General features: G+C 44.9%; 2 protein-coding genes across 2 annotated transcripts in view; both read left to right on the forward strand.

Annotated features, from left to right (window-relative positions):
* The window catches only part of Nt5c2 (5'-nucleotidase, cytosolic II), a 141038-nt gene that overhangs the window by 24636 nt on the left and 88866 nt on the right, over positions 1–27536 (forward strand). The window lies entirely within an intron of this gene.
* LOC130879116 (GDP-mannose 4,6 dehydratase-like) lies at positions 25938–27335 on the forward strand. Its single transcript, XM_057777188.1, has one exon. It carries the CDS (start codon positions 26005–26007, stop codon positions 27121–27123), a length of 1119 nt encoding a protein of 372 aa, XP_057633171.1. The 5' UTR covers positions 25938–26004; the 3' UTR covers positions 27124–27335.

Raw genomic sequence — 27536 nt, forward strand, 5'->3', positions numbered from 1 at the left:
GTACACTACCTTGTCTACTGAGCAATGCACGGATTAAGTTTTAAAATAGTCATTTATTTTATATGTATGAGTGTTTTGTTCCGTGTAGGTGTGTGTACCACCACACAAGTGCCTGAAGCTGGAGGAGGTTAGAAGAGGATTCGGATCCCCAGAAACACAATGTGCTGGTAACTGACCCCACGTCCCCTGTAAGACCAACAAGTGCTCTTAACCTCTATCCCCTATCCCGTATCCCCACATAAATTTATTTTATTTGTTTATTTTAGGTTTTTGAGACAGGGTTTCTCTGTGTTCTGGCTATCTTGGAACTTGGTGTATACCGACTGGCCTCAATTTCACAGAGGTCCACCTGTCTCTGCCTCCCCCAAGTGCTGGGATTAAAGGCGTACGCCACCACTTTCAGCAAAGAGTTAAGGCTTCTTTCTATGTGTAGCCCTGGCTGTCTTAGAACTTGCTTTGTAGATCAGGCTGTCCTTGAACTCACAGAATAAATTTATTTTAAAGAAATTAGAATGTTTATTCCTTCTCTGGGAGCCCGTGATTAATGAATTGGTGCTTTTAAAGTGTTTCCTGGAAACGTAGGCAGTCAGGGCCTGATTCAAAGGCTTGTGTCTGGGCAGTGGTGGCGCTCGCCTTTAATCCCAGCACTCGGGAGGCAGAGGCAGGCGGATCTCTGTGAGTTTGAGGCCAGCCTGGTCTATAAGAGCTAGTTCCAAGACAGGCTCCAAAAGCTACAGAGAAACCCTGTCTCGAAAAAACAAAAAAAAAAAAAAAAAAAAAAAACCAAAAAAGGCTTGTATCTTTCTAATTCTTCATTAAGAACAACCTAGTACTTCGCTCGCTCTCCAGGCCCAGGGTTTGTTTTCTGTTGCTGTTGTTGTTTTGTTTGTTTGTTTTTAATTCTTCCTCAGTTCCAGACAGGTTTCAGCTATAATCGAGGTAGTGTCAGACTTTTTGTAGGCTTGCAGTAAATGGTAATGAAAAGTAATTAGGGCATGCCCGTGCGAGTGCCAGCCCCGTAGCTGGCCATTGCTAAGTGCTCAGCAAGCACAGGTCAGCTCAGGCTCTGAAGGTTTTGTAAAGCCTAGAAATTAATATTTTAAAAACCCTATAGTTTAGGAAAACACATACAAGCTGCTAACCCGATAACAGAGAATTAAAGGAAGCCTGGGGAGATCCTGACTGATGAGATTCAGGGTTCTGGAAGAGTTGGGATCTGAGCAGATTTGCTGAAGAGTCAGGTGCACAGAGAGCAGGCTGGCTCTTGGCTGAGGTTGACCTTTGGGTTGCCCTGAGTAACAGTCTGGTGGCCCAAGTTGAGTTAGTCTGTACCACTAGGGGGCAGTATGGACTAACAGCTTGTGCCTTGCCCAACTTCAGTTCCTGAAGTTTAATTTTTTTTCACTCTAAAAAAGGCATCTATTCAACAAAATATATATTAAGTATCCCAAAAGGGAAGGCGCTGAATCAACATGTATGAAAGGATACTGCAATGAATCTCTTCTCCAGAAGAATTAACATGGGGATCAGTGGGATGGTTCAGTAGGTAAAGGCTCTTACCATAGCTTTAGCCTATGACCTGAACTTGATTCCCCAGAACCCACAGGGTAGAAATAGACCTCTATGCATGCACAGGAAATGAAAATGCAATAAAAAGGTAAAATACAAAACACTGTTAACTGTGATTATCTTTAGACAGTTGAATATAAAAATTAGGTAAGGTACTGGGTGAGTTCTGCTTTCCTGTTTTTGGGTCTTCAGGGAATGCAAACTGAGCTGTGTTCTGTACTCTAAAGCAGTAAGCATCAGGGCCAGGTGGGTGCAGTTGCCTGCTATAGTTCCAGCTCTTCAGAGGTTCGAGGTCATCCTGTGCTGCATAAATTCAAGGCCAGCCTGAGTTACATGAGAACTGGCCTCAAAAAAAAAAAAAAAAAAAGTCTAGGCATGACCCTGTGCTTAAATTAAGTGCATCTGAGTATATCTGTGTGTTTCTATTCTTTAACTATGTTTTGGCTTAATCTCTCTCTCTCTCTCTCTCTCTCTCTCTCTGTATGCGTAAATATTGCTTTTTTAAAATGCAAAGAAAAAGCTGTTCTTTCTACACATTTAGCCTCTAATGAAATAATGTTACCAATTTAATGCTATACCAAGAAAGTAGAACTTTGAGGTTCAGTTTTGAGGTGATAGCTGCAGTCAGTAGGAGCTGAAAGACACAGCATAGACCTTATTTTGGGGGACTTTAAGTGGGGGTTGCAGTGGCAGATTAGTAACAGCTCCGCCCTGTGTGGTGGGTGTCAGGGTGACACACTTGGAAGATCTGATGCTGAGGAGTTGAAGGGTATTACTCAACTTTTAAATCTATTTATTTATTTTTCAGTTTTTGAGATAGGATCTCACCATGTAACACGGATTGGCCTAGAGCTTGCTCTGTTGACTAAATGGTGTTGAACTCACAGAGATCGGCCTGCTTATGCCTCTTGAGTGCTGGGGTGACAGACATGAGACACATGCCCCACTTTCTTTTTAAAATCTTGATGCATCTGTATATCTGTGTGTGTGTTCATGTCTGTGAGTGCGAGCACACACCTGTCATGGTGCACATGTAGAGATCGGAAACAACTTTGGATGTTGGTCCTTGCTTCCCACCCTGTTTGAAATGGGGTCTCCTGTTCCTTGGTGCATATGCCAAGCTAGGTGGACAACGAGTTTCTGGGAATTCTCTGCGTCCCATCTTGGCTGTAGGAATGCTAGGGTGCAGATGCACACTGCTACATATGTCTTTACAGTCGGGTCTGCGGACCCAGATCCAGGTCTTTAGGCTTGTGCAGAAAACAAACCCTCTACCCACTAAGCTCGCTCCCCATCCTGGAAGAGGTCTTGAAAGACACTAGTGAACTTATTTATTTTATATCCCTTCTTTAATATCTCTGCAATTCAATAGCCAAATATTAAAGCAGGCATTATTATTCTCATTTAACAAATAATTTTATCACTTGTTTTCTAATTATTCCTCCCTTCCACCCAGTGACTCTGATATGATCTGTGTTTAGCTGGCTACTGGTTAACCCATTGTAAAGTGCAACAGAATGGAAGGACCATGGACCTTGGCATTGGCTGAAGTGGATTCATACAGGTCAGACCTCGAGCAGTTGAGTCCTCTAGGCCCCAGTGGTGACTATGCATCACCCCTTAGTCATCTGTAAAGGCCCTTCCCAGGTCAATGAGTGGCAGACTACCACCACCCAGGCTCTTCAGAGAATGCTCACCTCTGCCTTTGTCTGCAGGAGCAGCCAAGCAGATCATGGAGCTAGGAGCTCTGCAGCTGGCCCCAGCCTCTGGGACAGGGGGCAAGGGACAGATGGGAAGGTAGGGCCTGGGCATCCTGCCATAGCTGCGCCTTTAGTTAATATTTATTCTTTCTCCGTCTGCCTGAAGACTGAGGGGTGCCCAGCCACAGACAGTGAAGGAAATCCCTGGGCCTGGGAAAGCTGGTTTCTGTGAGGGATGACTCCAGCAGGCCTTTCCAACAGGCAGTGTCCCCTGGCTTCTGAGCGCCGTCTTGAGTGCGATTGTTAGAGACCACGTCATTATCTGCTTCACACCATTGTCTCCTAGGAGTCGAGGCGGGTAATAAATGCAGAACCTTGTTCCAGCCTGACCTCTGAATAATGGTTTTCCCATGTGGAGACCCCTCAGGTCTCATCTGGGCATGGCAACCCTTCTCTTGTTAATACCACCTCTAGCTTGGCTTTCTAAAACCCATTTCTTTAGTGTTTTCGTTACCAAGAAAACTTGTAAATTGAACTCCAGATTTCGTAGCACAATATAGAGCTGATCAGAATTTCTGCTGACTCATTGTTCTTCCTCTCATCCTGCGCCCTTGCCCAGGGCTGCTCCGTGTGGCCTGTGAGCTGCCTTCTTTACAGTTGTTAGGACATGATTTCTGGAGCCCAGATAAACTGAATTTAATATGTAGCACCTCAGCCCCAGACCACAGCTACTCTGAGAATCAGCATTTGGATAGCTGTACTTTTTTTTTTTTTTTTTTTTCTTTGGTTTTTCGAGACAGGGTTTCTCTGTGGTTTTGGAGCCTGTCCTGGAACTAGCTCTTGTAGACCAGGCTGGTCTCGAACTCACAGAGATCCGCCTGCCTCTGCCTCCCAAGTGCTGGGATTAAAGGCGTGCACCACCACCGCCCGGCTGTACTGATTTTTTTTAAAGATTTATTTTATTATTATGTATACAGTGTTCTGTCTGTATGTATGTTTGCAGGCCTGAAGAGGGTACCAGATCTCATTATAGATGGTTATGAGCTACAACGTGGTTGCTGGGAATTGAACTCAGGAATGTGGGAAGGTCATTGGTTAATTAATAAAGAAACTGCTTGGCCCGATAGGTCAGAACATAGGTGGGTGGAGTAAACAGAACAGAATGCTGGGAGGAAGAGGTAGTGAGGTAAGATGCCTCAGACAGACACCATGCCACTCCTCTTCAAGGCAGACGCGATGAAGCAAGCCGCCAGGTCAGACATGCTGAATCTTTCCCGGTAAGACTGGTGCTACACAGATTACTAAATATGGGTTAGGCAAGATATGAGAATGAGCCATTAAGAGGCTAGAACTAATGGGCCAAGCAGTGTTTAAAATACAGTTTCCGTGTAATTATTTCGGGGCATAAGCTAGCCAGGCGGCTGGGAGCCGGGTGGCAGGAACGCAGCCTGCAGCTCCTTCAACAGACCTCAGAAAAAACAGTCAGTGCTCTTAAGCTCTGAGCCATCTCTCCAGCCCCTGTACTGATTCTTGTGATAACTGCAGCTTAAGGACCATTTTTCAAGCAAGATGACAGCTTTCCTGATTCATGAGCAGCCACATCTCAATGGATTGCCTTCCTTGGGCCTTTTCTTCATCCTTCCGAGGACAGACTGACTAGACATTATTTTTCATCCAGGGCCTGATTCCTGAGAACCATTTATTTAATATTCTTTGTTATTATTATTATTTTAAGCAGGGTGTCATTTGATAGTCCAGCATGTAACTCACTGTATATCCCACTGTGACCACAGACTCACACTAATCCTCCTACTGTACCCGGGTTACTTCCCGATTCTCGGCCTCCTAACTAATGTGAATACCACCTCAGTCAGGCACATCTTGGACCTTGACATGACGCTGTAACTCGAAAATGCCAGTCTACTGGTTTCTGGCCAGAGCTTCCTGACAATGGCTTGCTTACTTCCTCAATACCCAAACTGCCCTGGCATGGCTGCCTGCATCTCTTTCTGAAAATGAGAGGCCAGAGCTCCAGATGCACAATCAGTGTGTGGTACTGATATGAAAATGAATGGCCTTGGGCTTTGGAGATGGCTCAGTTTGAGTTCAATCCCGAGGACCTATTTAAACATTTGGGGTGTGTTGGTGTGCTCTTGTAATCCCAGCATTGGAAAGGCAGAGACAAGAAGATCTCTGGGGCTTTCTAGTCTAACTGATGAGCTCCTGGCCAAGAAAGACTCTGTCTTAAAGGAGGCAGGAGGCTTTCCTGCAGATGACACCTGAGGTTGTCTTCCAGCCTCCACATGTAGGTGCACATACATGTGCATGCACCTTCTTTGAGAGACATGTATACACATGCATGCATAGATTTTTCCTTCCTTCTTCCACCACCGGCTCCCATCTGAACACTTCATTTGGATGCCTTGGTGCCTGCACCACCACCATGATTGGGTGCTCTGCACCGCCACCAGCATCTCCCTTCTTCTGTCTTTTTCCTGACTACCCATAAACACCATCAAGCTTCTCTCATCCCGACATGGTCTCCAACTGCAGCCGTATCTTGGAAGCTCCTTTGACAGCATAGTTTATCAAAAGCCAAGGCTGTTTGCTACTGACTTGTCTTGACTCTGTTGTTTCCCCACCAGTTCAGCGATTGCTAAGGCAGTTTTGAACTGTCTGACATGGGCATAGATCTGAACTCAGGTCCTCTGGAGGAGCAGCAGGGTCTCTAACTGCTGAGCCATTTCTCCTACACTTAAATTACATTTTAAATTGAGTTACTAGATATTAGGTTTCCATCCGATTTTTTAATATCTCTTTCAATTCTGTTAACCTCCTAATCCCTTGCCTCCCCATCCTTCCCACCCCTTCCTTGCTTAAATCTTTTCACTCTCATCTACCATCCTCCTTTTTTTAAAAAAATATTTATTTATTTATTATGTATATAATATTCTGCATGTGTGTGTGTCTGTAGGCCAGAAGAGGGCACCAAACCTCATTACAGATGGTGGTGAGCCACCATGTGGTTGCTGGGAATTGAACTCATGACCTTTGGAAGAGCAGGCAATGCTCTTAACCACTGAGCCATCTCTCCAGTACCTACCATCCTCCTTCTTAAGACATTCTTACTCCCCCAGCCTTTCTGCTTTTTTGACTTCTACAGATATGAAACATACAAAACTAGAAATTTGAAGCTAGGATATACATATGAGGAACACATGTAACATTTGTCTTTCTGGGCTTAGGTTACCTCAGTTGGTATACATTTTTCCAGTTTCATCCATTTACTTAAAAATGTCATAATTTCATTTTTCTTTACAGCTCAATAAAATCCCATGTGTGTATGTACCACATTTTCATTATCTGTTTACTAGTTTATGGACATGGGGACTGACTCCATTTTCCAGCTATCGAGAATAGATTAGCAGTGAACATGGACGAGCAGGCATCTCTGGCAGAATATGGAGTCTTTTAGGTGTTAGCCTTGAGCAGTCACATTGTCCCCTGCTTGTGGTATGGCTGGAAAGAAGCCCCTGCTTTCCATGGTGTTACCAGGGATGCTTCTTGATTTGGAGGGATTGCTTGGGGAGCTGCACTCCTCCCTGGTCCTCAGGCACCTTCTCTTCACCACCACACATGCCCTACTGCTCCAGTAGAGCAGCAGACCCAGCCTTGGCAGCCAGAAGTTTCCCTTCAGTGTCTTCTTTACATTGGGCAGGGGTGACTAGGGCCAGGCAGGGGGTCTCTGTAGGATGCCACGGGAAGAAAAACATTCTTAAGGGCTACTTTGGTAGAAGGTTCCCATTGCCTAACCCAGAGGGCTTAAGAGAAATGGGCTTTTTTATTGTTTGTTTGTTGTTTTTTGACATAGCTCAGGCTGGCCTCATCTCACTGTATAACTGAAGCTCGACTCTTAATTCCTGATTCTCCTGATGTTTCCTCCCAAGTGCTAGGAATTATAGTCATATGTCACCATGCCCAGCCCAGGAAATGGGCCTTTTGATGGTAGAGGTTTACAGCCTTGCTGAAGCACCATCTGGCGGTAGAACTGTTGAACTCTGATGCCACAGGGAAGTCCTCAGGAGAATGAAGTCGTCCCAGGAGGGCTGGCGAGAAGGGAAAGAGGAACTACAGAGCTTAGAGAAGTCCTCGCTGTGACATGCAGCTTTACTCAGAGGCCACTTCTGCTTGCTCTGTATCGGGAACAGGTATGGACACAAGAGAAAGAAAACATTCCTTTCTCCTCTCTGCACTGTGTTCTTGGGTTACCTGTCTCAAGCCTTCAAATCTCACTCAAGTCACCTTGACCAGGACCTTTAGTTCCCAGAGTAGGAGGGCTTCGTCCACTGAGAGGTCTGTAAAAGGGCTGAATCCCATATCCCTGGACATCCCTGAAACTGTAGGGCTGCTCCACCAGGACCTGGAGAGCGTTGGATTGCTCTGGAGAGCTGTCTTGTTCAGAAGTCATGCTTTCCATTCTCAAGAGAGACTTCCGAGGGTGCCGAGGTAGAAAGAAACGTCTCCAGAGTCCTTTACCTCTGAGGCTAGTGGTGAGCACACGCTGAAACAGACTTTGTGGCCACATCGTGGAGCGGCACTGGCCACCAACCTCAGCCCTCTCTGTGCCTGTAAAACTCAACAACGGTTTTGAGACTGCAAAAAATGGAAGTGAAGAGTTGGTGGTCCCTAGGCCCTGTACAAAACACCAGAAGGTGACTAGGGGTTAGCAGGGAGTGAAAGAACTCATCTGCCAGGACCGTGTAGAACAGTTTACTTGATCCACTACAGTAGTGCAGCAGACAAGGGCAGTAACAGAAGAGAAGCCTGCTTTATTCAGGCTTGTTTATTATATTTCATTGTGTGCTTGAATGCATGTGTCTGTCTGTATTTGTGTATGTCTCTCTCTGAGTCTCTGTGTGTGTGTCTGTCTCTGTGTGTATGTGTGCACGTGCGTGTGCATATGTGTGAATATGCATGTGTGTTATGAGGGATTGAACATAAAGTCTGAGGCATGCTAGATTCCACCACTGAACTCTATACCCTTTCTATCCCAGCCCTTATTATGGTGAATTTTGAATTTCTCAAGTGCATAGAGTTGTATAATAAAGCTTCCACCAGTGCATGAGACATAACCACCAGCCTCTTTAAAATAAAAACTAGGTGAACTTCTTGCTCCAGTGTGCTTGCTCCCCTGGTCTGGGTCATGCCACACACTTTGTGCCAAAAGAAATTGCCTTGTCAGGTTACTTTCATCTTGTTCATGTGTGTCTTTATGCAACCCAGAAAATATTCTTTCCCAACAGAAGTGCTTACCTGTGACCTCAGCATTCCACAGAGGTGAACAGGAGGATCAGTAGTTTGAAATAAGTTTTAGTTACATTTCAGGGTTGAAGTCAGTCAGGGCTGTATGAAACTGTGCCTCAAAAAAACAAAACAAAACAAAACAAACCCACCAAAAATGAAACAACAACAACAACAAAAAAAACCTACTATAAAAAAACAAGCAAAACTTTGCCCCCAAATACTAATGTGTAAGGTAGGTAGTTGGTTTGGTGATAGAGAGTGATTGTTTTTAGTGTGTGCAGAGCCTAAGGTTCCGTTCTATGCTGCAACAAACAGCAGAGAACCTGACTATAGTTTACTCGCGTGGGGGAGAGCCTGGGCATAGGTGTGTCTTCAGAGCTGTCCTGGTGATCCCAATGCTCAGGCAGAACTGAAAACCTCTGATCCACTGAGACAGGAGAAATTCTAGCTGCCAGGATTCTCTGGAGCCTGGGAGTAGAATGTCTCCAGACAGTCTGGTTTCACCTGCTGTTGGTTCAGCTGGAAACATTGCTGAACTGGCTCACTAAGCCGGAGTTCCAAGAGTGCTTGTGGATTTCTGAATGTTTAAATCTAGCAACTGACTTCAACTAGGAGAGACCTGGGGAACCCTGTCTCTGGGTGAGAGAAAAACCTGTCCCCAGTCCTCCTCTGCTATTCTGTGCTTTGAATCCAGATGTCCTGGAGTTCCAATCAGGTTGAAGGAAAGTGTCTGTCAAACAAACAAACAAACAAACAAATAGAAAAAGGGCCAGTGAGGCAGTTCACTGAGTCAGGACACTTGCTGCCAAGAGAAATAGTCCCATTTGATTGCTGGGACCCACATGGCGGAAGGAAAGAACTGACTCCTGAAAGTTGACTTCCACATGCACACCATGTAGATAGACAGACAGATAGACATAATGAGAAAAAACAAATATATGATAGAATCAAGTCTCCAAATAGTTAAGACTCTTACCAAAAATTATAGTGTATCAGTAGCAGGATCAGTAGGCAGGTAAGCATAGGGAATAGCTTAGCAGCTTGGATTCCACTGGTTGGAACTATACATACACTCTCACAATGTCCATTCTGGAAGAAGAAATGGGATAATTTCTCTATCAAACTATGGGAATGAGAGGCTGGTCTGGCCTAGACTGGTTTCAGCTGCATGCTCAGTAAGACAAACTTTCCTCTGAATGAACTTTTAGTTGTAACCTCTATTTACCATCTTATACCTGTGCATAATTGGATGGATATATTAATAAAATCAGATGCATCTCGGGAAGGAACATGTAACCCAAGCCTGTCAATCAAAACAGAACAACCCCGGTTATCCCCCTTAGCAACAAGCCCCCTTTTCCCTTAAACCCCATAAAAGGAAAACCCCAAACAATTACTAGAGCCCTTAAGTACCATTTTTTAAGATTTTAATTAATTATTGCTGTTATTGTGTGTTGTGATAGGTACGGGCTAGAATGCATGGTGTGGAGGTCAGAGGACAACGCTGACAGTTGTCACACGAAGACCAGCTTGAGTCAGTTCTCTCCTTTGACCTTTATGTGGGTTCAGGGGATCAAACTCACGCCACAGGGCTTGCTTAGCAAGCACGTTTATCTTCTGAGTCACCTTAGGGGCTCAACCTGGAACTTTCATTCACACCAGCCCTCTTGGCAGCCCAACTCATCTGCATTACTGCTCCACGTTTGAATGATGTTTCCTCGCCACTTTGTAGCAATGTGGATCTCTATTTCAGTTCCTTGAGTATGCTACTAAGAGCCTAGAAACGTCCAGGCCAGACACTCATCTCCAGTAACAGAGTCAAAATTCTGCACAGCCAGGTGGCTGACATTCCTTGGACTTGGAGTCAAGGTTCTAAAATGGATCTATCTTATACTATAGGGCAGTGGTTCTCAACCTTTCTAATGCTGCAACCCTTTAATACAGTTCCTCACGTTGTGGTGGCCCCAACCATAAATTATTTTCGTTGCTATTTCATAACTGTAATTTTGCTATTGTTATGAATCAATGTAAATATTTTTGGGAATAGAGGTTTGCCAAAGGGGTTGCAACCCACAGGTTGAGAAGCACACTCTAGGGAGAAGTTAAAATACCTTTTAATCTCATGTGGGTCATCCTCCTCTGAATACCGTATCTCTCACTCTCTGGGAGCTTTAGCAAGTATCTCCCATTTTGCAAAGTTTGGGATATTCAGTTTGGCTTTGAATTTTGTCATTTGGGGATGTATTTGTTGAAACCCTCACTGTACCCAGGAAGACTCAGCACTTCTGCGGGAGCATCGGCAGGATGGGGAGATGCGATCCTTTACTGCTGCCTGTGCACCCTGAGAAGTCTTTTTTTTTTTTTTTAAATATTTATTATGTATACAATATTCTGTCTGTGTGTATGCCTACAGGCCAGAAGAGGGCACCAGACCCCATTACAGATGGTTGTGAGCCACCATGTGGTTGCTGGGAATTGAACTCAGGACCTTTGGAAGAGCAGGCAGTGCTCTTAACCTCTGAGCCATCTCTCCAGCCCCCTGAGAAGTCTTAAAGAGACCTCTGCTCAAGTGAAGCTGGGGTGCTTGTCCATGCCATAAAAGAGAATGTCACGACTGATCAGTATGAAGAGAGGTTTTGCTAGGTATGGTAATGTATGCCTATAACCCTAGCACTTTTGTTGGGAGGGGGGCCCAGGCTGAGGCAGGTGAAGATCATGTCTGAGGCCAGCCTGGGCTACACTTGGAGAGCTTGTCTTAAAAATGACAACAAAACCACAAAACAATAAAACAAACAAAAAATACCAAATCAACCAAACAATGAAAGCCGGGGTAGAGGAGGATGAATCTCTGTGAGTTCAAGGCCAGTGTGGTGGTCTACAACTCAAGCTCCAGGACAGCCAGAGCTGAGAGAGAGAGAGAGAGAGAGAGAGAGAGAGAGAGAGAGAGAGAGAGAGAGAAGAGTAAACAGAATAAATATAATTAAAAACATTTTTTTAAAGGCCAGACATGATGGCACACACCAGCACACACACCTATAACCCCAGTACTTGGGAGGTGGAGGCAGGAGGGTCAAGGTTCAAAGTCATACTCACCTACATAGTTAGTTCTGCATAAGACTGGTCTTAAAGGTTTTAGCATGGAGCCTGGTGGTAGTGGTGCACACCTTTAATCCCAGCACTCGGAGAGCTAGTTCCAGGACAGGCTTCAGAGCTACAGAGAAAGCCTGTCTCGAAAAACCCAACTGGACATGGGCTTTTCAAGAATTAATTTAAGTGCCATAGCAACAGCTGTATGTGAAGGAGAGGTCCTGCCTGACAAACCAGAAAAAAGTGTGCCCATTCAGAAAAATCATGCTCTGTTTTTCTTCAGCAGCTGAGGAGTGAGCCCGTCAAAATAGCTGCAGTCCTTACCTCAGAGCTGCAGCCTTTGCACAGTAGGAGTTGACTGTTGAGAGATTGTATACAGAGTGTCTCAGCCTAACCAGATGAGGCCCCTCCACCAGCCCATGGCTCATACCTGACAAAATCCCTTGCTGTATAGCATGTATGATTTTGATGGCATTTTGTAGAGACAGTGTCTTGTTCTGTTGCCCATGCTGTCCTCAGACTCAGTGGCGATCCTGCTCCCCAGCTGCTGGGACTACAGATGTGAGCTTTCACACCCAGATCTTTAAAAGAGTTTCTAAGAACCTGCCTCTTCCCCCAATGAGGTGACAGGGCAGGTCCTGAGGTTCATTGTTTAGGATGACAGATTAATATGATAACACAGGTTACCGGGGTCAGAGAATCCTTACCGTGCTGGGTCACAAGAAAGGGGCTGAAGAGATGGCTCGGCAGCCCTGGCAGAGGACCCAGGTTCAGTTCCCAGCATCCACATGGCGGCTCCCAACCATGTGTAACTCCAGTTCCTGGGAATCTGATGCCCTCTTCTGACCTCCATAGGCATGCATGTGGTGGTGCACATGAAACATACATATATACAAGCAGAACACTAATACACATAAAATATAAATAATCTTGTAAAAATGTTAAAACATGTATTGAAAGCAAAGAAAATTGATAATTTTGTTTGTGAGGTTTCTCAGAAAGCTGCAAGTTTCCAACTGGGAAAAGAGTAAGCTTATACTCAAAGGTCACATGCTTTTAGGCCTAAATCCTTCCTTATTGCTATTTTAGAGCCTTATTTTAAATCCTGCTATATCAGAGGAACATTGTCTCTGTACGCAGTCTTCACAGTAAATTGCATTGGTTGTACTCACGTTTCCCGTTCAGCTGGCAAGCAGCTTCAGCTGTATCTGAGGTAAGGACCTTTTTCCCTTTCCCTGTCCCTCAGTTTCCCGTCTTACTGGTCTGTCTCAACCTGTCAAACAGCGTTCACCACAGGCTGTGTCACAGACAGGACCTGGTCAGAGACCTCTATTTCAAGGTTGAGTGAGTGGACAAAAAAAAACAAAAACAAAAACAAAAGCAGGATAGTGATGTCACAGCTGGTGGCTGAAGCTCAGTCATGGACTAGTTCTGTGGGGAGGGAAGAGGAGACTGTAGAAGAAGGGAGGGCGTTTGACACACAGGACAGCAGGCTGCTCCAGGCAGAGCGTCCATGAACAGAGCGTTTGTGGAGAGAGCTTGACTAGTCAGACTTTGGAGAAATTTGTGAACGTCGTGGCTTTTCCAGGAAAGACAGGAAACTGAGGGGCGTGCAGCATTTGCTCTGGATGAGCCTGTTTGTGCTGGCGCTGCTTGAGCAGAGCTCTCTGTGCTAACGTCTGTCAGATTCCTGACAGCTGCCTAACCAGGTTGACCTCTGCCTACAGTTCTCTTGTTTTTTAATGTGTTTAAAAATACTTAGAAATGTTTTGCTTTAAACTTGTGCAACCACTTTGGAAAGCAGTGTGGCGGTTTCTCGGGAAATTCGGGATCAACCTACCCCTGGACCCAGCAATACCACTCTTGGGAATATACCCAAGAGATGCCCTATCATACAACAAAGTATATGCTCAACTATATTCATAGCAGCATTGTTTGTAATAGCCAGAACCTGGAAACAACCGAGATGCCCTTCAATGGAAGAATGGATGAAGAAAGTATGGAATATATACATATTAGAGTACTACTCAGCAGTAAAAAACAATGACTTCTTGAATTTTGCATGCAAATGGACAGAAATAGAAAACACTATCCTGAGTGAGGTAAGCCAGACCCAAAAAGAGGAACATGGGATGTACTCACTCATATTTGGTTTCTAGCCATAAATAAAGGACATTGCGCCTATAATTCGTGATCCTAGAGAAGCTAAATAAGAAGGTGAACCCAAAGAAAAACATATAGACATCCTCCTGGATATTAACCTTCATCAGGCGATGAAAGGAGACAGAGACAGAGTCCCACATTGGAGCACCAGGCTACAACCCCAAGGTCCAAACCAGGAGCAGAAGGAGAAAGAGCACGAACAAGGAACTCAGGGCCATGAGGTGTGCACCCACATATTGAGATAATGGGGATGTTCTTTCGGGAACTCATCAAGGCCAGCTGGACTGGGTCTGAAAAAGCATGGGATAATACCGGACTCACTGAACATAGCGGACAATGAGGACTGCTGAGAAGTCAAGAACAATGGCACTGGGTTTCGATCCTACTGCACATATTGGCTTTGTGGGAGCCTAGGCTGTTTGGATGCTCACCTTAATAGACCTGGAAAGAGGTGGGAGGTCCTTGGACTCCCCACAGGGCAGGGAACCCTGACTGCTCTTAGGGCTGATGAGAGAGGGGGAGTTGATTGGGGGACGGGGAGGGATATGGGAGGCAGTGGCAGGGAAGAGACAGAAATCTTTAATAAATAAATACATAAATAAATAAATAAATAAATAAATAAATAAATAAATAAAAGAAATGTTTTGCTTTCATGTATGTATGTGCATATGTGTATCATGTCATGCCTAGTGCCCAGGGAGACCAGAGGTCATCTGATCTCCTGGAACTGGAGCTACGGACACCTGTGAGCAGCTAAGTGGCTGCTGGGGATCGAACCTGGATCCTAGGTTAAGAAATCGCTGACTGGTGTCTCCACTTCTTGGTTTTGCTTGCTTGCTTACAGTTGTCGCTTTACTTGAGCCTATTGATTTCCTGTCTCAGTGTGTGGATGCACACACACTAAAGGGATTTATGGAGGTCAGAGGGCAGCTTGCATGAGTCAGTTCTCTTTCTATCATGTGGGTCCAGGGGATGGAACTCGGGTCATCGGGCTTAGGGGCAAATGTCGCCCTCCTGAACCATCTTGTCGGCCCAGTTTTCCATTTCCTTTTTAGCTCTGTCTACTGCTCTCCTGAGTACTAGGATTAGATGTGTGCGCCACCACACTGCCAGCCTTTTTCTATTTTAGCCAAACCGAAGTCGTTATTTTCTTATTTATTGCTGTGCTAAGGATTAAACCTGGTGCTTTGCACATGCCAGGCAAATGCCATTACACTGAATCATATTCCCCAGCTCCTAGTGCCAAAATCCGATTCAGTTAAAATCCTATTAAAAACTAGGCATGGTGGTTCATACCTGTAATCCCATTTGTTTGGAAGTGAAGGCAGAAGGATCAGGAGTTCAAGGTCATTGTCAGCTACATATCACATTTGGGGCCAGCCTGGGCTACAATACATGAGATAGTGTCTCAAAAATAAGCAAGGACTGACAAGATGGATCAGTGGGTAAAGGTGCTTGCCTGACAACTGGAGTTCATTCCGGGGACCCACATGATAGAGGAGGGAGCTGACTCCCAGTAGTCAGCCTGACTTCCATGGGAGTGCGTAGGTACACAAAACAGATAGCCCTGTTATTCCCAGATTAGTAGGCATTTTGCTAAAACTGCCTTTTCATGAAAGAATTATGATAGCAGAAGGCAGTTTATTCTGAAGCTCTTCCTGGCAGAGTTAGAGGATTGCCAATCTGTATAAATGGTCACCACTGCTTTTTTGGTTTTATTTTTCGAGACAGGGTTTTCTAGTGTAACAGTCCTGGCTGTCTTAGAGCTCACTGTGTAGACCAGGATGGCCTTGAACTCACAGAGCTCTGCCTGCCTCTGCCTCCCTGATGGGAGTAAAGGTGTGCGCCACCACCTCCCGGCCTACCATCGCTTTTTAAATGTTACTAACTTGGAATGATCCATAATCTCAGAGACGGTGGCAGGAGGATCACTGTAAATTGAAGGTCAACCTCAGCTACTAGGGAATTGAAAGCCAGAATGAACTGCAGAACCTGATCTCTAACAAGAGGGGAGGCAGAAACAGGCAGATCTCTGTGAGTTTGAGGCCATCCTGGTTTACATAGAGAACTTCAGGCCAGCCAAGACTACATAGTAAGATCCTGTCTTTAAAAACTAGCAAACATGAACAAACAAACAACAAAATTCTGTGTAAATGTTACTGACCCAAGAAATCCCATGTCAGTTAACCACTCATCACTTTGGAGTGTCAGCATTAACGCCACGTGACCTCGGGGTAGTAGAGGCCATGGCAGCGGCAGGATTTACGGCCAAAGAACAGGGTGCCGAGAACTGGGCTTTGTACCCTAAGTTCATGTAGGAAGAAAGGAGCTGTTGCTGATAGAGCAGTTGTCCAGTGTGCGTGAGATCTGAACCCCCCCCCTCCCATTGTTACCACCACTCAGATACACAGGCCCAGCTACTTGGAAGGCTGAGGCAGGAAGATCATTTGAGTCCAAGAGTTCATGATCAGCTTAAGCAATAAAACAAAGACTATCTCAAACAAACATTAATTTGTTTTTACTTATTATTTCCATTTTAATGATGAAAACACTAAGGCATGAGGACATTAAGAAACTTGCCCAAGGTCAAAGTTAGCTAGCAACAGCCAGGAGTTGAAGCCAGGAGGGGTTAGCTTTGGAATCCTTGCTCTTAATCCCCATATCAGTATGCCTGGTTAAAAAGCAACTTAGGCTTTGCTGGCATGTAATGACCTATTTTTAGCCCTTGATACCATACACAGAAAGTGCCCATGGAACATTTCTGAACAAGCTGCCTGATCTCTGCAGAGCTGCTGTCAGTGATCCCCTTTTGAGGTGGAGGTGTTTCCACATCAGTCCTGGGGAAATCAGAGCAGATAGACATCCCCTTGGCAGAGTCATAAAAGTCAACAGCAGCCCAAGCAATGAACTTTGCATAAGGTTAATAAGTCCTTAGAATGTGGAGCCTGAGGAGTTATAACCTGGTCTAGTAGTTTCCAAAACATTTTTTTTTTTATGATTCCAAGTAGATATTCATTTAGAGGGAGACAGCTGCAGAGCAAACCATTCTTAAATGGTGATTCTGGTTGAAGCAGCTTCATAAGCACCCTAGACCGTGCACGTCCACAGATCTCAACTACACGATCACTTCTGCGCCCATTCTTCTCTTGCTTCTCTTTCCTGAACAGCATCTTCAGATGTGGCTGAAGTAGAACTTATCTCCTCGTATCTCATCCACTGTTCCTTAGGCAAGAGCGGATGTCTCATGGTTAGGTCCAGGATCTCTTAATGTGAAAATCCTGTCATTATATGTACACACAGATTAGCTCAGCCAGCTTCATCTGCTGCCTGCTTCTCCTTTGCTAGACTTTTGTTTCTTGACACTAGATCTCACATAGCCCAGGCTGGCCTCAAATCCTTGATCTTCATGCATCCTCTCCAGAGAGTGCTGGGATTGCTGGTGTGTACCGCTACCCATGCCTCTCCTCTCTGACTGTAGCATAGTCCCCATCCCAGGAGTTGACTTGTTTCACTTCCTGTAGCTGTTAAAACCCCACTCAATATGTCCTCTTGAAATGAGTCCCTTTAGCTGACTAATGTCTGCACTAAGGAATTAATTGGAAAGAATTATTTTGGGTTTGGTGAAAGTAAAAATAATAAACTCAATTATTAGACCTGGTGAGATGGCTCAGCTGTTAAGAGCACATACTGCTTTTTCAGAGGACCCCAATTTTGTTCCCAGCACCCGTATCAGGTGACTAGCAATGACCTGTAACCAATGGCCTCCATGGCCTCACTAAGAACCTGCATGTACTTTTACTAAGATACATACATGTATACACGTAATTAAAAATAAAATAAGTCTTTTAAAAACCCTCAACTACTGGGCACTAATTTGAAAGCAAGTTTATTTACTTTCTGAAAATTTTTATTTTATGTGTATGTGTGTGTGTGCCTGGGTGTGTGTATGTGTGTGTGAGAGAGCCTGTGAGGGTCAGAAGAGGGCATTGGATCCCTGGAACTGGAGTTATAGGCAGCTGTACATCACCATGAGGGTGCTGGGAACTGAACCTAGGGCCGCTACAGGAGCAGTAAGCAGTCTTAACCCCTGAGCTGTCTCTCCAGCACAAAGATTGATTTATCTTAGGCCTAGGAGTCAAGCAAGACAGCCAATTAGGAAATAGAAGGCATGAGAAAGGAAAGCCCTCCCCGCCTGGTTCTGAGTCCTGTCTCACTGGTTGACATCCAAGAACTTTAAACATAAGTTCACAGAGGACTAGAGTCTTCTGTTTGGGAAACAGCACCAATGAGATCGTTAGAAATGACTGGTAACATGGAGGGTAGAAGGGCTCATGAGCTCCCCAGCAGGAGAGGAACTGCTGAGAGTTGATGGCTGCAGACAGGAGAGCTAGTGTTCTTTAAGAGTATGGCCCCACTCTCATGAGGATCTAGTGGCACGAGTGGACTTGTTGGGTTACCTAAAAATAGCAGTACATGAAGACAGGAGGGATGGGAGGCAGGGTAGTAGATCTGGGATGGGTGGGGAGAGAATATGTTCAAAATACATTGTACACATGTGTGAAGTTCTCAAAGAATTAATAAAAATATCCATTTTAAAAATGACTGAGGAGCCGGGCGGTGGTGGCGCACACCTTTAATCCCAGCACTTGGGAGGCAGAGGTAGGCGGATCTCTGTGAGTTCGAGACCAGCCTGGTCTACAAGAGCTAGTTCCAGGACAGGCTCCAAAGCCACAGAGAAACCCTGTCTCGAAAAACCAAAAAAAAAAAAAAAAAAAAAAAAATGACTGAGGAGCTGGGCGGTGGGGGTACATACTTTTAATCCAGCACTTGGGAGACAGAGACAGGCAGAGATCTCTGTCTGTCTGAGTTCGAGGCCAGCCTGATCTACAGAGTGAGTTCCAGGACAAGCTCCAAAGCTACCGAGAGATCCTGTCTCAAAAAAGACCAGTGTGTGTGTGTGTGTGTGTGTGTGTGTGTGTGTGTATGAATGAATGACTGAGGACTACGGCTCAGTCTTGCTGTGCAAGCTGAAAATCTAAGTTCAACCCTAGTGTCCACATAAAAGTCAGGTGTGGTGGTGTTTGTCCATTATCCCAGTGCTGGGGGCAGACAGGAGCATCTCTGGAGTGTGCTGGCCAGTTAGTCTAGCCAAACTATGATGAGCTCTAGGTTCAATCATTAAGTAAAGTGGAGAGTGGCTGAGGAAGATCCTAGACATTGATCTCTGGTCTCCATACATGAGTGTACATGAGCACACACATACATCATAAACACATGAGCACACACATACACCATAAACACATGAGCACACACATACACCATAAACACAGCACACACATACACCAGAAACACATGAGCACACACATACACCAGAAACACATGTGCATGCGCACACACACACACACTGGCTAATGATTAGGCCTTAAGCACAACCTCTTGTGACCTATGTTTATCACAAAGATCCATGTGATCAATGTTTTATCTCTGCCAGAACTCCCTTCTCCAGCTTCAAGCCTGCACAGTGTACCTATCAAAAGTCTCCTCTTCAAGGACGAAATCCTGTGGCTAAGAAAAATCACACACTTTGCCAAATATCTAAACCCAATTGATGATTAAGTAGCTTCAACCCCCTCCCCCCAATCACATACTTAATAGCTACTACTGTGTACTTCAGTAGCTGTTAACTTCTCCTAACACCTCCGCTTGACTCTCTTTAAGTGTGTCTTGTCTTTCTGTGTAACGAATCCACCAACCTTGGTCCACTTTGATTCACTCTGGAATTCTTTTCTGGGGCAGTGTGTCAAGAACTGAGCTGCACCTTCATAGATGCCTGGGCTCTCCAAAGGTGGCCCTTCAGCTGCCCAGAGGCATCTGCAAATTCTAGTTCTTGCCTGCTGATTATGACAGAGGTGGATTTTTGCGTGTGCATGAGTGTGTGCACATGTGTATGTGTGTTGCTTTTTGTTTTGTTTTTGTTTCTTGATAAAGTGTGTCAATGTATAGAATAGGCTGACTTTGAACTTATTGTATATTCCAGGTTAGTGCCCTCCCCATCCTCTGAGTGCTGGATTATAAGAGCACCTTCCTTGCCCAAACAGGACTTTTACGACAGCAGGAGTGCTGTGGGTGTAAACTGGAGACTGCATCCTATTCATGTTGAGTGACTGGGGACTGGCATCTGCCACATGCAAGAATGAAAGTGAGGGAGCTGATTAGAGATGGGTGCTCTGAAGGTGGTGATAGGCGTTTGTGATCCTGGGTCCCGCAGCCATTGTCAGTTGCTTTGCATCCATTCTGTACTTTTTGCAATAAATATTCAGGAGATTGTTGTTCAAAATGTCCCCTTGAGCTATCAAACAAAGAAGCTCACAGAGTCAGCTGTTGCCTGGGCAGCAGCAGGCAGATTGGCTGCTACCATGGCAACATTGATTTCAGTCACAAGCAGGCTTTAGGTAAAGAGTTAATGTTGTCAGAGGACACATGAATGGACCACCTGCCTCAGAAACACCTGGGAACTTGTTTAAATCTTTTGCTTTGTTTTTTAACATAGAGTCTCATGTAGCCCAGGCTATTCTTGAGCTCCAGATTTACTCCAGGCTGACCTTGAACTCCTGATTGCCACTGTGATTTAGACCTTGAATTCCTAGGACTCAGACCAGCTATTTTTAACTGGTAGAACTGTTACAGAGCCTAGAATCTACCTTTTTTTTTTTTTTGCTTCTTTCAATCAAGGTTTATAGTATCTACATAGATTTTTTACCGCACTCACAAAATGAACCATTATCTTTTGTGAAAATGACCTATACAATCTTTTATTTTGTTGTTATTTTATGCTTTTTTTTATTCTTTTTTAATTAAAATTTCCACCTGCTCCCCGTTTCCCATTTCCTTCCCCTCCTCCCAAATATTGCCCCCTCCCCCCACTTCCCTCCCCCTATCCCCACTCCTCTTCTCCTCCCTAGAATCTACCTTTTAGAAAACTTCCAGGGCATGGAGCTATGGCTCAGTCAGTAAGGTGCTGCTGCGTAAGGTAAATCTCCAGCGCGCAGGTAAAAGCTTGCTATATAGTGGTATAGTCTTGTAATCCCTGTGCTGGAGCAGTGAAGATAGGTAGACTCTGTGCTCACTGGCCAATCAGTCTAGCGGAATCAGTGAGCCCCATGTCCCAGAGAAGGACCTCAGATGTTAACCGCCAGTTGGTCGGTCTCTCTCTCTCTCTGTCTCTCTCTGTCTCTCTGTCTCTCTCTCTGTCTCTCTCTCTCTCTCTCTCTCTCTCACACACACACACACACACTCACGTGCGCACGCAGAAGCATTGCACACAAACTCCCTAGGTGCTAGGTGTGGTGGCCCATGCCTATAGTTCTAGCAATCCAGACAAGCACAGCTTTAGGTGCATTTGAGACCACCTGGATTTCCTGAGACCCTGACTCAAACCAGGAAATGGGTTCTCCAGGTAAGTACACACAAGGAGAGTGGGAACCGTTAGAGGAGACAGCATGTCTTTGTTACATAGAGCCCTGGCTCACTTGTTTGAACTAGAGCCACTGTCTGCCTTACAAAGGCCTGCTGTTTGTTACTTGTTTGTTTAGTGATGGAGTGCCACGTACCCATCAGCAGGCTTTAGAGCAGAGAAGTGACACTTGGTCCTTACTGGCAATGTTGATGACTTCTTGATCGTTCCAGTGACTTCCATTCCTCAATGTGTGGTGTAAGCCTATTTTAACTGGGTTTCCTGTTATGTATGATCAAATTTCCTAACATCTGTGGTCATAAGTTTGCCTTGCACTCTCTGGTTTATGCAACTTATATGTAAAATTTTAAGAGAGTTAAAAGCAATAAGAAGGCTATGGCTGTGGGCAGAGTGGATGGTGGGGAGCTTGTTTACAGGAGAGCTGTGGTGCGCAGGCTCCCCCACCCCATACTGTCACACCTGTCACTTCCCACTAGTGTCTGTGCCCAGAAAACAAATTCATTAAATCTTTCATTTGCATTTCTTGTCTTCAAAATAATTATGTTTGTCTAGCTTCCTGGTAGCCAGCCAGAAAATTGTTTACTATTGTTGAAGTGAAATGGCTCGTTGGGAAATGAAATCATTGAGGAAGTGCTCTCACTAACTAATAATAGAAAGCCTAAAATTACCCTGATTTGTCATCAAATACACGGGCAAATGCTCTGCACTCCGAGCATGTCTCAGACTTGAGTCCAGTGTGGGCTGAATAGCCCATCAAGCATGGTGCTTAGGCGCTTCAGTGCTGTGCCGGAGGCCTGATGCTTCTGATTTCACAATAAGAAGTCCAGCATCTTGTCACTTATTGTTCTGGCTTTGCTATCGTCTAGGGTTCTTGACTGGTTTGTTTTCTCCACCAATTAAAGAATTAAAAGACAGGACTGAAGAGATGGCTCAGCAGTTATGAGCACTTGCTGCTCTCCCAAAGGTCCTGGGTTAAAGACCTTTACACAGCTTACACAGCTTCTCTAAAAAGTACGCAGCTCCAGTTCCATGTTCTCTTCTGGCCTCCAAGGGCACCAGGCAGTGTTTTTAGTGGCCTAATTTGGGGTTGGTCAGCTTAGACAAAGAAAGGGGATTTGAAAGGTCCACAGCTTCGGGCAAATATGTGTTTATGCTGGGATAAGACAAAACCTCTTCCCTAATTTGGGGTTTGTAGTGAGGAGGCAAGCAGGCAGGCCTGCTTTTTGTCCTGCCCAGCTCCCACACGGCTAGCTTAGCCCCAGAAATAACAACACACACACTGTATTCTTTTAAACACTGCCTGGCCCATTATATCTAGCCTCTTCTTGGCTAACTCTCATATCTTGATTAACCCATTTCTATTAATGTGGGTAGCGCCACGAGGTGGTGGCTTATCAGGAAAGATTCAGCATGTCTGACCTGGCAACTGGCTCCATGGTGGCTGTCTCACTTCCCTTCTTCCCAGCATTCTGTTCTGTCTACTCCACCCACCTATGTTCTGACCTATCAGGCCAAGCAGTTTTCTTTATTAATTAACCAATGAAACAACAGATAGACAGATGACCCTCCTCCATCAGGGGTTGGTCAGCTTGGACAAAGAAAGTGGGCCAACATATTAACAGCTTTAAGTCAACATGTTCAGTTCCAGCCTTGAACATACCTGACCAGTCTGGACTGGTCAGCAGGAAACCGGGCCTGCAGGAGGAGGAAAAAGCCTACCAGGCCGGGCGGTGGTGGCGCACGTCTTTAATCCCAGCACTCGGGAGGCAAAGGCAGGTGGATCTCTGTGAGTTCGAGGCCAGCCTGGTCTACAAGAGCTAGTTCCAGGACAGGAACCAAAAAGCTACGGAGAAACCCTGTCTCGAAAATCCAAAAAAAAAAAAAAGAAAGAAAAAAGAAAAAGCCTACCAGGCCAATGAATCAGGTCATGATGGCGAGGAAGAAGCCAGAGTTTGCTATCTTGGTCATCCCTCTGTGATCGCTTTCCGTCTTTCTGTCTGTCAGGGATCTGTGTAGCTCCTAGCCCCGCAATTGATTTCTGTCACTCTGATAAACAAAACACTCTTACCGAAAGCAACTTAGGGGAAGAATGTGTTTGTTTTAGCTCACAGGTCACAGTCCACCACTGAGGAAAGTCATGGCGGAAACTCAGGCAGGAGCCATGGAGGAAGACTGCTTGCCAGCTCCTCACAGGCTCATGGTTAGCCAGTTTTCTTTCAATATCTAGACCACCTTCTCAGGGAATGTGCCACCCACAACAGGCTGGGCCCTCCTACGTCAATTAACAATCAAGACAACTCCCCACAGACCCACCCACCCACAGGCCAATCAGATCGAGGTGATCCCTCAATTGAGGACCAGTCCCTTTTTTGTTTGTTTGAGACAAGGTCTCTCTCTGCATAGCCCTGACTGTCCTGGAACTCACTGTGTAGACCAGGCTGGCCTCAAACTCACAGAGGTCCCTCCCTCCCAAGTGCTGGGATTAAAGGCGTGTGCCACCATGCCCAGCTGAGACTCCTTTTTATATAACACTAGACTATGCCAAGTTGACAGTTAAACTAACATAGGGCATTTATTTTAATGGGTATTTAGGTAAGAAGGTCGAAAGGTTGGTGATATGTCAGTTCTTACTAAAAACAAACTACTATTCTCTCATTCAGATTTCTGAGTAAGAGAGCTAATGTCTTCATAGGCAGGAATATAATAATGAAAGCTGGGCAGGAGAGACAGGTTAGCAGTTAAAAATACTCACTGCTCTTCCAGAGGACTTGAGTTTGGTTCCCAGCCCCCACATTAGGCAGCTCACAATTGCTTATACCTTCAGCTCCAGGAAATATGACTCCCTTTTCTGGCCTCCTTAGGCACACGTGCTCATGTACACATACTCATACACAGAGATACAAACATATGCATAATTTAAAAATAAAACAATTCTAAAAAAAAAAAGAAGAATGGAAGACATGGTTTGCTTCCTTTTCCCCAGCCTCTAATAATTCAATGAAATGTAGACCATTGATCTAGTAATGTAGTTCAGTGCATTTGCCTAACATAAAAAGACCTCAGATTCAATACCTAGAAACACACACACACATGCATTCTCTCTCTCTCTCTCTCTCTCTCTCTCTCTCTCTCTCTCTCTGTGTGTGTGTGTGTTGGGATTAAAGGCTTGTGCCACCATGCCCAACTGAGACTTTCTTTTTATTTGACGCTTAGCTATGCTATGTTGAAATTAAAGCTAATGTAGAATATTTATTTAAAAGGGAGGAAGGGTAGAAAGAGTATGTGTGTATACATATATATATGCACATTAATTTTTTTAGATTTATTTACTTTATGTGAATAAATGTTTTTTCTGCACACAGGTAAGTACACAAAGTGTATGTGTGTGTATAAAATCAACAAATATTAAAATCTTCTCATATGCTCAGTATACATTTAGTTATTCATCAGTTGGTTTAAAATATATGTGCACATTCAGGAGGTAGAGAAAGATCAGAAGGTTAAGGTAATCCTCAGCTATATAGAGTTTGAGGGAAGGTATGTATGAGATCTTGTCTCAAAAATAAAATACACAAGACTGAGGAGCTGACTCAGTGGTTAAGAGCACCCATTGCTCTTGCAGAGGACCCAGGTTTTAGTTCCAGGACCCACATTTCCAGGACTCAGAACCCTCTCTAACCCCAGTTCCAGGAGATACAATAGGCACTCATGTGGTGTGCATATGTCCATGCAAACAAAACCTTTATACACATAAGATAAATAAATCTAAAAAGTTTTTGATGTGCCTATACGCACACACACACACACACACACACGTATATATGTAGTCTCTGATGTGTCAGACCCTAGGTTAAGAACTGCGTATCTCTGTTGGCAAGGTGAAATGGAAATTCTTCCTGCCTGAATTAGAGAGTGTTAGAGGGAAGGTACTAAGGCATATAAATACTTACTTTGTTGTATCTGTGGCAAGTTAAGGGAGAGAAAGGAAGGTATGGGAAAGAAAGTACGGGCAGCAGGGTCCGGTGCCTCGTGTCTATAATTCCAGCTCTCCAGAGGCCAGAAGGACTGTTGTGAGTTTGAGGCTATCTAAGGCTACATAGAGAGTTCCAGGCCATCTGAGGCTGTAGAGTAAGACCCTGTCTCAGGAAATAAAACAAAAAGAAAGGAAGTAGGGAGTTCTGTTGGACTGGACAAGGTGTTAGGATGGCCTCTCTGGTATTTGAGTTCAGGGCTTCAGGATGAATGGGAGCCAAGAAAGTGTAAGCTCTTCATAGAGAAAGTTGCATCTGCAGAACCACAGGATAGCTGTAGGTGAGTTTGGATGAGATAGTTCTATAGTGTGTTTGATTCCTTTTTCGAAAGTTAATTCTTTTTGGTTTTGTGTTTTGAAACTGAATCTCTTATAGCCCGGGCTAGTCTTGAATTTAATATGTAGATAAAGATGTCCTTGATAGCATGTAGGTACATGGTTCAGATTTAAACTTAGAAACTTGGGAAGAGACTCTCAGGAATGGGATACAGAGAGTTGAATCTGCATGTTTTGACAGTAGCTAACCATGTGATTTTATGGTGTATGTGGTTATGTTCCTCCAAAGATACAATTAACAACTGAGCTTAAAAACTAAGTAGAGACCCACGTCTCTGCCGGCCCGCCGCCCGTCCCACTCCGCCTTCCTCTCTGCTGCCCGCTCACCGGCCTGCGGCGACATGGCTAACACGCCCGCTAGCTGCCCGATCTCCCGGATCTCCGGGGACAGCGAGATGGGCAAGCCCAGGAAGGTGGTGCTCATCACGGGCATCACTGGCCAGGATGGCTCATACTTGGCAGAATTCCTGCTGGAGAAAGGATACGAGGTCCATGGAATTGTACGGCGATCCAGTTCATTTAATACAGGTCGAATTGAACATTTATATAAGAATCCACAGGCTCATATTGAAGGAAACATGAAGTTACACTATGGTGACCTCACCGACAGTACCTGCCTGGTGAAAATCATCAATGAAGCCAAGCCTACGGAGATCTACAATCTTGGTGCCCAGAGCCATGTCAAGATTTCCTTTGACTTAGCAGAGTACACTGCAGATGTTGATGGAATTGGCACCTTGAGGCTTCTGGATGCAATTAAGACTTGTGGCCTTATAAATTCTGTGAAGTTCTACCAGGCCTCAACAAGTGAACTATATGGAAAAGTGCAGGAAATACCCCAGAAAGAGACCACACCTTTCTATCCGAGGTCACCATATGGTGCAGCCAAACTCTATGCCTACTGGATTGTTGTGAACTTCCGCGAGGCTTATAATCTCTTTGCAGTGAATGGCATTCTCTTCAATCATGAGAGTCCTAGAAGAGGAGCAAATTTTGTTACTCGAAAAATTAGCCGGTCAGTAGCTAAGATTTACCTTGGACAACTGGAATGTTTCAGTTTGGGAAATCCGGATGCCAAACGAGACTGGGGCCATGCCAAGGACTATGTAGAGGCTATGTGGCTAATGTTGCAAAATGATGAGCCGGAAGACTTTGTTATAGCCACTGGGGAAGTTCATAGCGTCCGTGAATTTGTTGAGAAATCATTCATGCACATTGGAAAAACCATTGTGTGGAAAGGAAAGAATGAAAATGAAGTGGGCAGATGTAAGGAAACCGGCCAAGTCCATGTGACTGTGGATCTGAAGTACTACCGACCAACCGAAGTGGATTTTCTGCAGGGAGATTGCTCCAAGGCACAGCAGAAACTGAACTGGAAGCCCCGCGTTGCCTTTGACGAGCTGGTGAAGGAGATGGTGCAGGCCGATGTGGAGCTCATGCGGACCAACCCCAACGCCTGAGCACATCTGCAAAGATTCCGAGGCATGGCCTATCATGCAGAGCCAGCGAATCAGAGTCCAGCCACTCCTGTGACCATCAACCCTTGACCTCCTGTGTTGTCCCCACAGCTAAGAGCTGGGCTATAAATTTGTAGGCATCAGGAGACTCCAGAGCTAAGGCCACTTTGCTTTTGTCGAAGGCCCTTCTGAATGGTTTTGGGAAATCAAGAAGTGTTAATCAGCCGGGCGGTGGTGGCGCACGCCTTTAATCCCAGCACTCGGGAGGCAGAGGCAGGTGGATCTCTGTGAGTTCGAGACCAGCCTGGTCTACAAGAGCTAGTTCCAGGACAGGCTCCAAAACCACAGAGAAACCCTGTCTCGAAAAAACAAAAAAAAAAAAAACAAAAAAAAAAAAAAAAAAAAAAAAAAAAAAA

Source organism: Chionomys nivalis, chromosome 8 (assembly GCF_950005125.1).
Source record: "Chionomys nivalis chromosome 8, mChiNiv1.1, whole genome shotgun sequence".
Lineage (NCBI taxonomy): Eukaryota > Metazoa > Chordata > Mammalia > Rodentia > Cricetidae > Chionomys > Chionomys nivalis.